Source organism: Lonchura striata, chromosome 1 (genome assembly GCF_050655825.1).
Source record: "Lonchura striata isolate lonStrDom1 chromosome 1, ASM5065582v1, whole genome shotgun sequence".
Taxonomy (NCBI): domain Eukaryota; kingdom Metazoa; phylum Chordata; class Aves; order Passeriformes; family Estrildidae; genus Lonchura; species Lonchura striata.
The window spans coordinates 41,475,244-41,488,452 of record NC_140703.1 but is presented as its reverse complement, the minus strand read 5'-3'; the positions used below and the strand labels follow the sequence as shown (position 1 = coordinate 41,488,452).

Below are 13,209 nucleotides of genomic sequence, written 5' to 3'. Positions count from 1 at the left end.
GTCCCGCCCCGTCTTCCTCTCAGCATTGATTGACGCGGAAATTGTCCAATAAGAGAAGAGCGAGGGCGCCGCTCGGCCAATCGAGAGGGACGGGCGGCGGGCGAGCCCCTGAAGCCAGCGGCGCGGGCGGGGGGGCGGCGCGTGGGCACGCGCGGAGGGAGGATGGCGGAAGAGGCCGGCCTTTGTCAGAGGAGCCCCCGCGCCTGGGCCAATGGCAGCGCAGGGCGGCCGCCACCGCCCGGCGCAGGGCAGGGCGCCCGCGGCGGGATTGGCGGCGGCGGGGCCGGCGGGGGCGGCGATTGGGCGGCGGCGTTCGAAGGCAGGTTTGGCGCGGGGCGGCGATTGGCTGCGCGGGCGCAGCGCGAGCCCGGGCCCGGGGCGGAGGGAGGGAGGCAGAGAAGGAAGGGCGGGGGGCGCGCGCGGGGTGACGCCGCCGCCGCCGACACAAGGGGGACGCGGGCGGGCGGCGCGCGGGGCCCAGGGCGGCACCGGCGGCAGCGGCACCGGGACGGCGGCGGCGGCCCCGGCTCCTCCTCGGCGGCCCCGGCGGCCGCTCCGTCCCTCGCCCCGGCGGCACCTCCCCATTCCCCTCCCTCGGCCCGCCCGTGTCCGCCCCGCCGGATGGCGGCGGCGGGCGCGGCGGCCGCCCCGGCGCTTTATGCCTGCACCAAGTGCAACCAGCGGTACCCGTTCGAGGAGCTCTCGCAGGGCCAGCAGCTGTGCAAGGTGCGGCGGCGGCCCCGGCCGGGGCTGCTGTTGGGGCGGCGGGCGGGGGCGGAGCGGGGCCGGGGCTCGGCGGGCAGTAACGCGGCGCTGTCCCCGCAGGAGTGCCGCATCGCCCACCCCATCGTGAAGTGCACCTACTGCCGCTCCGAGTTCCAGCAGGAGAGGTACGGCGGGTTCTGCTCGGGGCCGGGCGCGGTGGCACGAGCGGGGCCTGGCCGGTCCCGAGAAGAGCAGGCTGAGAGGGGATCCATCAATGCATATAAATACCTCCGAGGCGGGTGCCAAGCGGGTGGTGCCCAGCGACAGGACGAGGAGCCGTGGCCATACACTAAAACACAAGACGTTTCACCTCTACATAAGAACTTACTTACACTGAGGGTGGCAGAGCACTGCATCAGGCTGCCCAGGGAGGTGATGGGGTCTCCCTCTCTGGAGACGCTCAGGATCCGCCTGCACGCGTTCCTGTGTCGCCGCTCTGGGTGACTCTGCCTTGGAGGTCCCTTCCAACCCAAGTCTTCTCAGAGTCTGCTTGCAAGTAATTGCATGGGGAACAATGTCAAAGTGCATGTTTGTCACCTAATTCAATGTTGTGCTATTTTATCTCTTTAGCAAAACCAACACAATATGCAAGAAATGTGCCCAAAACGTGAAGCAGTTCGGAACGGTGAGTAGTTACTTGGTTCTTTATGCTGAAGTTTAGCTTGTTTGTGCTTCAAACCAAAAACAAAATTCTCTTGCTACTAATCTTCTTATTTTCTTTTGAGGAAAAAAAAAAACAAACAAATCCACACTATAGATTGCCATCTAGAAAGGTGATGGAAAAGCCTGACATATCCTGATTTCCTCTGTGGGCTACTGTTTCTTTTCCCAAATTGAAACCCATTTAGGTAATATATAGCTTAACAGTTAAGAATAATTTCAATATAGCTATTTGTAACAAAGCAATGTTATTTCACACCACACACGTTCCATTATTCCCTGCATATTTTCATAAGCACATGCTTCATGGCAGGAAGACCATTAGCTCTCATTGTTCTTAACAAGTGGTAAATGTGGAAGTCTAGTAATACCACATACTTTATATAACGTAAGTCTTAAAAAATGCATATTAATCGTGTTAAACTAATAGGTACAAAAGATTTGGAGTATTATCAGCATTCATGTTACTTTATATTTTCTCATGTTGTATTTTAGCTTCAGTTCTGTTGGAAAAATTAATTTTTCTATCATATGAATGCACACATTCTATCTGAGCTACTGTGCAGATATGAGTTTTTAGGAGGTATCAAAATAATCTTGTGAAACAAAAAGGCATGACTTTGCTATATTTGACATAAACTGTATTAGTTGAAATTCAACTTTTTTGAGAAGCGTAATAGCTGTTGGTATGTAGTCAGGCACTTTGTGAATGTGTATGTAAACTGAACAAAGAATTGCTTTCAGAAGCTTAAATTGCAGCAAAATGAATTGCAGGACAGAACCATCAACGATTTTATCAGTAGTTCATCAAAAAAAAGAACTGCACTGAAGATAATGAGCCACTTCTAACCTATGAAAACTGACATCAATTTTATTTTTCAGCACTCTATTAGTCTAGTTGACTGTATGATATAAAAGTTGATAACCTGACCTGATAGTTCAGATCTATTTGATTGCTTTTTGTTTGGTGGTAGGGTTTTTTTTTGTTTTGGTTTGGTTTTTTTTTAAGTTTCCTGCAGAATTTCAGGGATTAGGATACTAATCTTGGAACTGTAGGGTTATTGAATCCCTGAGCTGTGCAAAGGAGAGGGATGCCATCAGAGACTTCCAGTCTAAAAAATATCACTTGATTACTCTTATTTTAAAGTTGTGCAAGTAATTTCTTAAGTAGTGTGGCAAGACTGAGAGAAAATATATTTTAAAAAATATATTTAAAAAAATAAAATGCAGTAGGTGTAGAGATTAGTAACCAGATAGATGTGTGCTTCTTTTTTTGTGTCTGGGTTTTCATGGAAAGTCTAGGCTGGTTTTAATCCTTGCAGAAGCATCACTTTAGAGGAAAAGTTTAACACTGAAGATAAAAATGGTAGGAAAAAGGTTCTTTAAGGTAGATTATTTGAAACTCTTCCAGTTTCGAAGCATGATTGTATGAATTGAAATAGCAGAAGTTTCATTACTGCAAATACAAATGTATTGACTTTTTTTTTCAGCCCAAGCCTTGTCAGTATTGTAACATTATTGCAGCATTTATTGGCACAAAATGCCAGCGTTGCACCAACTCAGAGAAGAAGTATGGTCCACCCCAGACCTGTGAGCAGTGCAAACAGCAATGTGCTTTTGATCGAAAAGAGGAGGGAAGAAGGAAGGTAGGCTTTGTTCCACATCTCTCATGGCTTAGGCTGACAATAGTGTTCCTCTTTCAGAAGACAAAGATTAACAGGAATGTGTCTTAAGTTCTCTAATACTAGATTCAAGTTGCTGATATGTGCTTTACAATATTTTAATTAAATTTTGTAACTTGCAATTGTTACTTTAGCTACTGAGCTAACTTTTAATTAAATCATTTTTTGTGAAAATAGGCATATGTGTTCGCAGACAGTTGTATCTGGGGAACAGAAGTTAAACAGCTCAACAGCTCCTCATATTTTGATATTTATTTTACTTTTTTTTCCTATCCGTTGGATTTCTTGTATGTTCATAACTTGAGTCTGTCACTTTACCTCTTCTTATTTGCCTGCCTTGCCTTTAAGTAGAGCACCAGAGAGGTAGACTGCTCTGAGCAGCCCTTTGTGTTCTGTTTTGTTAAATAGCTTTGGTGAGTGCCACTTTCTCATTCCAGAAGGTGCTGAGAAAATGACCTCAAAAGCCTCTTGACTGAACCCAAGGATAATGCTGTTTTTACAGAAGAATTTACTTGGTACAAGTAACAACGTTGTAAAAAAGACTCGTCCTTTTAAAAAGTTTTTGTTATTTCTGCATTGTAGAGCAGGTCCAAAAATTGCTAGGACTCTTTGTAGCATAACTTTAAAGGATAAGTGGAATAAGATTCACATTACTAAAAGAAACTTACATATACTGGAGATACAATAACGATGTTTCATAGCAAAGATGTCTGGTTTTCCCAATGATAGTGGGTGAAGTGAAACAAAATCTTATTGCAAACACTGAGTACGTCTCTCTAGTGCAATATATTTGGAAATAAAACCTGAATTATTTCTCAAAAGGTTGATGGAAAGTTGTTGTGTTGGCTCTGCACACTGTCCTACAAGAGAGTGCTACAGAAGACAAAAGAACAGAGGAAGAGCCTGGGATCTTCACATTCTAATTCCTCATCCTCATCTCTTACTGAGAAAGACCAGCATCATTCAAAACACCACCACCATCACCACCATCATCATCGTCACAGCAGCAGTCATCATAAGTAAGTATTTCAAAAATTGAAATAGTTGTTGGTAGCTCTTCATCTTCTGTGTTCTGTTTGTACTGAGTTGTAAGGAAAACTATTTAAACCATGGTGTCAAAAGCAGTAGCAGAGCATTGTTCTTCATGGTCTTTCAAAGTCCTTGGATTCTTAGAGTTTAAAGGAAGGTGGTTCATTTAAAAAAAAAAAAAGAGAATTCTTGGTGATTGTCAAACTAGGTGATGTTAAAATTGGTAAGAAGGCTAGAAAAAAGGCTTATGGAATGGCTATAGGAACATGTTACTTGAGGGCAAACTTGTATTTGGGTTTCTACACAGAACTGCTTTGTGGTACCTGCATTTGCCAAAGGTGTTTTAGCAGTGAGAATCTTCATCCTGACTCACTTCACCCTGACTTATTTGTGTACGAATACTCACAGTTAAGAGGAGAAGCAGAAACAACAGTGCGCGACTGCCTTCTGTCTAGGACCAGTTTGTACCTCTTTGCTAGCTTTTATAATCAAGTCTTGCTGGAGTAGGCAGTTTGGGAGCAGCTGTGATACAGACATAGGGACATAAGACTGTCGGTTCAGTTACTGTCACTCTAATAACATTTCACATAGTTTTGTCCCATTTTCTGCAGCTTTTCTCAACACATCCTCTCTGGCCGTGGCATAAGCAGCATACCAATCTTAATGTACATACCAAATTTAATTAGTCATAAACTCCAGAATTCATTTTGGATTTTGTGCTGCTATAATAGTAGTTATTATTCTTATTTTCATTGATAGATTTGTGACAGCATAACTTCAGAACTACTTACTTTTTATACTGTGTCTGCAGTGGTAATGATCCTGACCCCAGACACACAGACACTTTCCTTCTAAACTTCAGTTTCTAGTGCTTATAATTTTTAATCTTGTCTGAAACTTGCCTAAGTGTGACTTAAAGATAGAAGCAAAATAAGATGAAATTATATTGGTAATGAGTAAAAGAGAAAGGTCCATACTTTCACTTTTAAAAAGAGAGAAGTAAGATTTAGTGTTTTAGGAATTCAAAGAAAAAAAATTATTCTTGTCTGTGTATAGAGTTATTGTACTGTTCCTGTTCTTTCAAATCTCTGCTGAAAATTTAATTACAGAAAGTTAAATTAATTTAATGCTTTTGGCACAGGTACAGTAGGGATTAAATAAAAAAAATAAGCTCTTTACTACTGGACAGAGCTTCTGATATACTCAAGACTTATAACAGTACGCATATTGCTACAAATCACAATGTTCCTGGCTTCCCACCTTTTTTTTTCTGTAGTGTGCCACAGGTCCATTGCTTCTGGTCCAATTAATAAGACTCTTTTCCCCTGACCATTTCAGTTTTTGTTAAGATCAGACAATAGAGACAATGAGGTAGAAATACAGATTCTTTGAACGATTTCACTCAGTGCATTCTTCTTCATTTCTACCAGTCCTGTATCAGTGTTCTTTATTAGTTCCTTTTGAAACAATTGAAAATAAATGGTTACACCCAAGAAGCAATTATTTTCAGGCATCCAAAACTTAACTTTACTCTTATGGTGCCAAATGAGCACCATTTCAGGCAATGTTCAAATGGCAGTATAGGGGTATTGGGGGCCGTGCCATAGGGATCCCAGGAGAGCTGCTAGCTGGCTGAATACAAGATTAGCAAGACAAAGTTTGCAAAAATTGTGAGGTTATCAGCAAAAAGGCTTAGCCATCAGTCTTGAGGTCTACCCCTTGTGACTTGTAATAGTGTAGATATTTAGTGGAGAAATAATTTTATAGCATCCTGACATACTAAACCATGGCCAGGAACTCCAGTGTCCAACTGAAAATTCATAAATGATCACCATATTAGGAAAAAATAAAGGGGGGAAGGATTTTTCTCTAGTACAGATACCATTCATGTAAACTTACAAATAATGGTATGTTTGATCAGTTACCAAGTACATTTCACATATTTCAGAATCAGCAATCTGAGTCCAGAACAAGATCAGGGACTATGGAAACAGAGGTAAATATTATATTCTTTATTAATTTTCTTTTAATTTATTTTGCAGTTTTAATTTAAATAATTTTTTTTGTTCTTGCATTTCTGGCTAGTCTCTAGCATTCCACCTAGGAGCATGAGTTAGTCTTTTTTTCATGTACCAAATGGTGATACTAGAGAGTTGCATAGTATGAGGCTTTAGGTTTACATTTTGTTTGATTTCAGCCATAAATCCTCTGCAGCTATTCAGAATGAAACTCCAAAGAAAAAACCCAAACTGGAATCCAAGCCATCAAATGGAGATAGGTAAAGTTACATTTTTGTAAAGCTGAGCCATTTCAACCAAAGAGAGCACTGATTTGTGGCCAGTTGCCTTTCTTTGTTTGCCTGAAGAATGAGGGATGTGAAACTTGTGTCCTGCCAGATGGATTATTGGGTGGCATCTGAATGCTGTCAGTCAATTAAATTACTTTATTTGCAGAAAACTAGCAGTTATTTTCCTGCTTTTAAACTGTTTGGGGCAAAATTAAACAAAGCTTATGTATAAGGTAACAGTTATCAACCCAGTGGTGTTCCCTCACATTGGGAAATTGTTTGATCAGTTAGATGCAGGGTAGAACCTGCTGCTTTAAGCTAGCCCAGTATCTGGAGAATTATTTTGAACCTTAATGTGGGAGCCTGAATCTTTACTCTGTCTCTGGCCAAATGGTCAGAATGAAAGTTAAAAGTGGCTGCTTCAGTCAAAAAGTATTTGTCCCCCTCAAAAGCTAATACTGAATTATATTTCTGCAGGTGTATGTAATGTGTGCCATTAGTAAGGTAATTTGCCAGTTGCATCCATTTCTGTCAGGTACATACTTTTTTTGCATTAGTCCTTAAGGATGTTTATGGAATTATTAATTCTTGAATTTGAATTTTTTTAAGTGGTTTTCTTTTTTCTTTTGACACTGTAAGTAACTCTTGGTTTTCATTTTTAGTAGCTCTATAAATCAGTCTGCAGATAGTGGAGGAACCGACAACTTTGTCCTCATAAGTCAGCTGAAAGAAGAAGTAATGTCACTTAAACGTCTTCTGCAGCAAAGAGATCAGACTATTTTAGAGAAAGATAAAAAGGTAAAAATTGCACCTGCTTAATAAGAACTTTCCAGTTTTGTTCTCTGCTTTGTAGTCTCCTAAAAATGTCAAAACAATAAGATAACAAAAGTCAGATACTGTTGTTTTATATAGCAGCTAATCAGATCTTAACATCTGAAGGAAAACTTTTGGACATTTGTATCATGAATATATTTTGTTTATTAAGTCAAAGAGTAATTCATCTTACCTCACTTCAGCCATGAAAAAGTTAGCCTATTACTCAGGCTGCATGCCACAGGTCATGGATAAAGTGCTGGACAGTAGTTTGCATGTTTTACATGCTCTTAACTGAGTCATGACAAAGAGTAGTAGCCATACTGAATTTAGCATAGTTTTTATTCAATTTTAGACTAAAGCAACTCTAGCCATAATAAAGCGATATTCAAATTTACATTTGTAGTGTTTGAAAATTAAGTGGTTTGTTTTTATAGAATTAGTAAGTATGTATGTAAGTGAGTATGTGTACTGTGGGTTGTCAAGTCTTTGTGGGTAGTCAGAGACTAGAAGAAAAGTTTGGATTAAGTGGCTGTCAGTCATCAAAAGTTAAGTGAAATCATAGGCCCGAGTGGCTGCAGCAGAACTCTTACAGAAGATTCACCCTTCAAACAAACTAATGGCTAACAAGAAAAAAGAAATAACAACAAATACACACTTTGATTTACATTTATTTTATTTCTCTGCCATCTGAATAACTATGTGCATTCTAGAGCACGGTAACAGTGGCTCTAAAATGTCTGTTCAGGATTGAGTAGGTTATGGAATTGTATTCCAAACAAATTTATTGGTGTTTTAACTAAAATTTGGGCTGTGAACACATAGTACCCTACCAAACACTGATGGTTAAGAAAAACTCATTCATACTGAAAGGAAATTGCTTCCACTTTTAAACCATAGTTCAGTATCTTCATTTCTACACATAGTTTGTTTTGTAAAGGATATTGAACCTATTTTGATTTATGTCACTGTTAATATATACCTAATGTTGGAAGTACGTGCTATTTAAGCCTTTAAGTGTTTAATGTGAAAGAGCAGAGCAGTCTGTCATGAATTCTCTTTAGGTGTTTTCTTCAGAGGACAGGCATTAGGCCCTGATCTCTCTCTTATAAAGCCAGGAGAAGATCATGAGTCAGTAGAAAATTCACTTATCTCTTTTTATTTTCAATCTACTGGGCAAAGCTAACAAAAGTGGTAGGTAAGGAAATGTCACCTACTTCTGCATAACCACTGTAGTGACTTGTTTTGTGCTGTTTCCATAGGGAGAGCATCTATTGAATTTAATATCCTCGCTGCAAAATCTATTTAACTTCAGAGTTCTTCAAACTTAGTCTCCTTCAGGCACAAAGTCCTCACTTTCAGAATGTCACTTCCTTTTTCAGCTGCTGCAGGGAGGACAAAAGCTGAACACATTATACACTGTTTGGATTGCTGAAAAAATTACAACAAATGAACATACTGCAGATTTTTTTTTTCACTGTGAGATAGTAAGTTTGAAGACATGTACTAGGTGAAAAGCCTGAGCCATACCTGTGGGAGATTGCTGTTAAGGTCATGTCTCAAGATTTGTGAGGGACAGCATTTGAACAGTTTTGAATGCTCCAAAAGTAAAACATCTGAATTGTATAGCATGGCAACAAAAACAGCTCAGTACACCAGTTTTACAGATAATACTTATTCATCACTTTCTTTTATGAGTCAAGGTATCAGCCATGTCATTATCAGTGCTTATTATTTGCAGTACTAGCCTTGTTTGTCTTTCTGCACAAAACGGTAACGAGAAACCAAAACATTATCACATTATTGTGGGGCCTTGAGACTTCATTATTAGGACAGGACCACAGTTTGCTGAGTGTTCACAGGTAGTGTGTTTGCTTGGCTAGTTGCATACTTCACTGTGGTGCAACACTACCATAGTTTTTTTTATATTTAGTGTGAGCTATGTGGGTTTGCACCGGATGCCATGCAGTCTACAACAGCCATAAGTGCATGCCTTGAGCAGCAGTGTGTGTTCAGTGAGTTATGTACCATTATAGCAACACAGCTGCACTTGACCTGATTGCCTGTTCTTTTGAACAATGTCTGTTTCACTATGTGTGATTTAACACATACTAAGGTTGGCAATAGGAGTCTTGGTAGTCACTTTAGGAGGGTATGCTCTGGTTTGTTATGGCAGGCATCTTTGCTAGCAAAGAGGCTTCGTTTCCTAATAAATCTGGAATGTATACATTGTATATATTTTCCCTTCTGCTTAGGACAAAATGTAGTGTAGAAGGACACAAAAACATCCTTTTTATTATCTTTGTAGGGAAGATTTTTTGGGTGTTACCGCACCATATAACTGAGAGATGTAACTGAAGATTGTGGTAAGCATCTCATGGCTGAAAGAACGGCAAACGTTATAAATCACCAGTCTTGTATTTGAATTTTTTTTGTTGAGGTTTAGCCTGTTCTATACAAAATCCTGAGCCAACAGTACGGTTATATTACTGCAGTTGCTTTCTGCATATAAAATAGGTATACAGATTTTTTCAAATTGCTTCTCAAGTGCTGAGCTGTCAGTACTGCAATAGTAAATAAATACAATGTTTCCTGAGATTCCTGAGCCTTTGCTGATGATTTCATATATTGACTAGAAGATGTATCCTGTTGCAGTTTGAGGAATCTTCATAAAATCTGTGTTTTTAAGTTGACAGAATTGAAGGCAGACTTCCAGTACCAAGAGTCCAACTTGAGGACAAAGATGAACAGTATGGAGAAAGCTCACAAGGAAACTGTGGAACAGTTGCAGGTGTGTAATTGCTTATCAGTGCTTGGGAAAAACTTCTCATGGAATCATATATTCAAACTGTTCACTCAGCATGTTCACTCAGGATTGTTCACTCAATGCAGTAGTAACAAGTTCATGAGTGGTCATTGCCATGCTTAACTTTGGATGCATTGTACAGCAGTTCTGCAGTTAACAGACAGTCTCCATATGAGTTAAACTCACTCTTTGAACTTTAAAAGGTAAAGCCTTACCTTACATGTTTTCTCAAAGTTTATTTTTTGTGTCTGTTCTCTTGACAATTTATCAGTTGTCATTGGGCTATGGATCTGATTTAAGCATTCAGCAATAACACAGTGGCAGCTAGATGTCTCTTGTTAAAGTATGCTTTATCAGGAGGATAGCCTGAATTAGTTACTTTACAAATCACAGACTGAGCAGACACTCAGTGCAATAGTGGATATACTAAATTGTGAGATGTGGGGAGTGTGGTTACTTTCTCTGAAGACAGACTATGCATATCAAAAAACATCTACAGATCTTTGAAAAGTGATCATTACCTTCTCTGAATGTTCTTAGCATGTACATTTTGAGAATTTGTTCATAAATGCAACACACATGACACTACTATTTCAGTAACTCATACATTTTTAATTTGTATTGCAGGCCAAAAACAGAGAACTGCTCAAACAGGTCGCAGCATTGTCAAAGGGTAAAAAGTTTGATAAAAGTGGGAATATCCTCACATCTCCTTGAGGAACTGGTTCATTGTGGGGTTTGCTACTCAATGTACATTTGAGTAATTCTGTGAAGCCCTTAAAATCCTGTGTAGTGGAAAAAATATTTTTGCACACCAGATTAGTTGGCATGTTTCCTACATGTTTTTATAATTAATATGCAGCATTTTTTAGTTACTGTTCAGATGAAATACTTCAACTGGCTTGAAGAATGTTTTTATTTTTTTGATATTGGAAACCTTTTGCCAGCAATAGTATTAAACAATTGCATAGAGAACATAGCAGTGCTCTCTCTGAAAGGACAACATGCAATAACAAACTAGGTGTACTTTTTACAAAGTAGCAACTGAGTCTTTTAAACTATAATGATGTCAGCCAAAAGTTCATGAATCTGCAATGACACTGAACACTGGTTTCTGGCAACTGTTCTTTTACTTTGTATGAAAATATAAATTTGGAATGAAAATCATGGTGCTCTCAAGTGGAACTAAAAAGAGGCATATATGTACGTGTAAATACGACTGTAACGGTTATATTCTTAGTTATAACAAGTAATTAGTGTTTTACATTCTTGTGATAGGGACTGACTGAAAGATTATCTATTGTACAGTAACAGAGGCAGTGTGGTTTTTGTAAGATTTACTGTAGACTTTTCTTGCAAGTGCCTTTCTCCAACTGTTTATTTATAGGAATGTTGGTATTTTGTACATAAGGTTTTTATGTTTTAAAAATCATGTTTAATAAATGTTTTATGTAAATATAAATGTGTGTACAGAGGAATCTGAAAGATCAAAGTGGCTAGTGCAGTGCTCGAGGCAGCATTAAGAGCTGGCTAGATGATTGATGGACAGTGAGTATTGGCTTTAGATAACCTTTGTAGCTTGTGTCTGTGAGGTGTAGAATTTTATTAGTGCTGCTTATGCCAAATACGTCCTAAACAAAAAACAATTTTTTTTTTGCCACACTGGAGTTTGTGGTTTGTTTATACATTTTCCCATTTGGCACAGCACTAATTTTAATTCCATAGCAGACATTGTACTCCAATATTACATCCTTAGCTAGTGATACACACTCAAAGTTTTAAATGCATTTATTCCCCATTGTCTGAATTAACGTACTTGGTTGTAACTCATGGTGATTCTTAATGAACTGCAAGATTCACATCCCTCACTGAAGATGCACACTAAGAAAAGAGTAGCCAAAACTGATGGTCTTAAAATTAATTCAAGGAATGGATGTGGTGTCATAGGGTGGGTTTTAATGTTTGGGTGGATTTTCATTCTAAATTGCATCAGTTTAAGGTTAGCTTTGCTCCTAATGGACTTGAGTCATATTCAGAAATTTCTATTAAACAATAATTTAGTATACCCCAAGGTATATGTTCAGGAAGGTAAGTTATGAATCAGCATAAAAGGAAGGTGAAGGTTTGAGTCAGCTCTGGATACTGGCTGGTAACATGGTAGCTGTTGATATTTCAGCAAGCCTAATTGTGTAGAAACAGCTACACATTTTTAATTGAAGAACAAAAGTCTATAGACCCTTGGCTGTTCACCCAGGTACTGAACTATGAACACTTTCTCAGTAGTTCAAATGCATTCCAGCAGTGACAGACTACTGAAAAATATGAAAAACTTGAGCTATGTTTTTTCATATAGCATGTGTGTATTTTTATACCCTAAAATCGACTTTGTAAGTTTATGAAAACTCTTCTTTAAACATTAAATTAGGGTAGAGAATGCTGCTATCTTTGGGGTTGTTATTAATTTTTTTAGTATAAACATTTATGACTTTTATTAATTCAGAATTAATATTTGGGTATTTTCTTTTCCATTTTGAAGGTGACCCATACTCGGTGAAATGAGTTTTAAAATACAGAAATGCATCGCAAAATTAAATGTTTGAATTAAGAATACTTAATTATATCAGTTCAAGCTGCATTCAGGACATTTAAAAGAAACAAGCAAAAGTTCTGTATTAGAAGTAATTGACTTCATAAATCCCAGTCAGAAGAATTTTTGGGGATTTCAGAGTGTTTAGTTTGAATTAAATACCTGTGGGTTTTCTTACATAATCTCATTTTTAACATTAATTTTTTAAAGTTCTTAACTAGCCAACTGAATCCCAGTCCTGAGAATCATGTTCTGGAGCTGTAGATTATTGACATAATAAACTGATGTTCTTTAAACGTGGATCTGCGAGGAGATTGTTGTACTGTATTGTGCTTCTTAGCCTGTTTCCAGATGTTGATTAGCTTTGACCAGTAATGGCCATTTTGGCTCAAGTTATTTATGTATTTTAAGCCTGTGAATATTGCAGCCCCCTTTTAGATAGTTTGTCCAAATTCATGTTCTGCAGTGAAGCTGTTCAGCTGTCCACATGTATAGATAATTGAAATCCTGTACTGGCACACATCTGACCGTTGACATTTTGTACCTTTTCTAAATCCAATGTTTCACAATAAAATATTGT

The 13,209-nt window shown here is 39.0% G+C and overlaps 1 protein-coding gene across 10 annotated transcripts; it reads left to right on the top strand.

Moving 5' to 3' along the window:
* Positions 1-196: 196 nt before the first annotated feature.
* FAM76B (family with sequence similarity 76 member B) lies at positions 197-12,929 on the top strand. 10 transcript variants are annotated; one of them, XM_085575562.1, is made up of 10 exons: positions 197-319; positions 826-890; positions 1,336-1,390; positions 2,916-3,071; positions 3,930-4,126; positions 6,085-6,132; positions 6,334-6,414; positions 7,089-7,221; positions 9,926-10,027; positions 10,670-12,929. In XM_085575562.1, exons 1-10 carry the CDS (start codon positions 212-214, stop codon positions 10,757-10,759), a joined length of 1,035 nt encoding a protein of 344 aa, XP_085431688.1. In that variant the 5' UTR covers positions 197-211; the 3' UTR covers positions 10,760-12,929. The 10 variants fall into 10 exon arrangements, with proteins under 10 accessions (XP_085431688.1, XP_085431678.1, XP_085431710.1 ...); XM_085575552.1 differs by having other exon boundaries at positions 7,086-7,221; XM_021544963.4 differs by lacking the exon at positions 197-319 and adding an exon at positions 523-726.
* The last annotated feature ends 280 nt before the right edge of the window (positions 12,930-13,209 follow it).